At 48.0% G+C, this 935-nt stretch overlaps 1 protein-coding gene across 1 annotated transcript; it reads right to left on the bottom strand.

Moving 5' to 3' along the window:
• Positions 1-323: 323 nt before the first annotated feature.
• On the bottom strand, positions 324-884 carry PPTG_20376 (hypothetical protein; the record flags this gene model as incomplete). The annotated part of the gene is made up of 1 exon (XM_008919054.1): positions 324-884. One exon carries the CDS (start codon positions 882-884, stop codon positions 324-326), a length of 561 nt encoding a protein of 186 aa, XP_008917302.1.
• Positions 885-935: the final 51 nt, after the last annotated feature.

Raw genomic sequence — 935 nt, forward strand, 5'->3', positions numbered from 1 at the left:
TTTAGACAAAGAATTTTAGGTAGACCTCGCTCAGAACGTCATACAGCACTAAGAACAGCAGATACCATATAACCTAAGAATTCTTGTTTTGGCACCACAATAATCTGCCCACACTGTTGCTCACACGTCAGTCTCATCAATGTTCACGAGTTCTTCATTTGCTTTTTGAAAATTCCGTACGAATCCAGCGCATGATGTAGCATACTAGTCACTTCATTCGCCCCTTTACGGCTTTTCGTTTCGCTATACATAAAGAGATTGTAGCTGGTATCGTTTGCACAGTACACACCAAACATGGATAGAGCAACCAGAGAAAGAAAATATCAGCTAGACGGAACGTCAGGCACATGCGGCAGTGTAAGGTTCTGAGCATAGTCCATTATCAGCACAATGTTATCCTTGTTGGATTTCCTCACGTCTAGTTGGTATTCAATCCTAGCCAAGTAACCACGTATTGATGCAGTGAGTGTGAAGCAGTCGTCCTCATACAATACCTTGGTGTCATCGAGCCAGATCTCACACGGACCGACGTGCACAATTGCACGCGAGAAAGTGGCCTTGCCGTCCGTGGGAATGGGCTGAGGCGTACCGTTCGGGTCCGTGAAACCGCAGTCGGCACCGTAGACGGACGTGTCGTCCATGAGAGTCTTCAAGTCTTTAAAGTTGTTGGCCGTCTTGAGTGCCTTAAATGCATCAACACTTCCAGGTTTGTTGCCATCCCAATCCTCACTCGCCCAAACGGGGTCGATCTGAACAATCCAGGCCGAATTGGCGGATCCCTTAAACTGCGACTCGGGAATCAACATGTAACCGTGGGCATCCGTGTTCGGAATCGAGGCCGCCAAAAGAACGGCAGCCGACGCGAATGCTGCAGCAGTCAGCATTGTTCTGTAATTTGTCTTCGTTCTTAGAGCGCAGCAGTTAACCAGAAGCCA

The sequence above is a fragment of the Phytophthora parasitica genome (assembly GCF_000247585.1).
Source record: "Phytophthora parasitica INRA-310 unplaced genomic scaffold supercont2.460, whole genome shotgun sequence".
In the NCBI taxonomy this organism is placed as follows: Eukaryota; Oomycota; class Peronosporomycetes; order Peronosporales; family Peronosporaceae; genus Phytophthora; species Phytophthora nicotianae.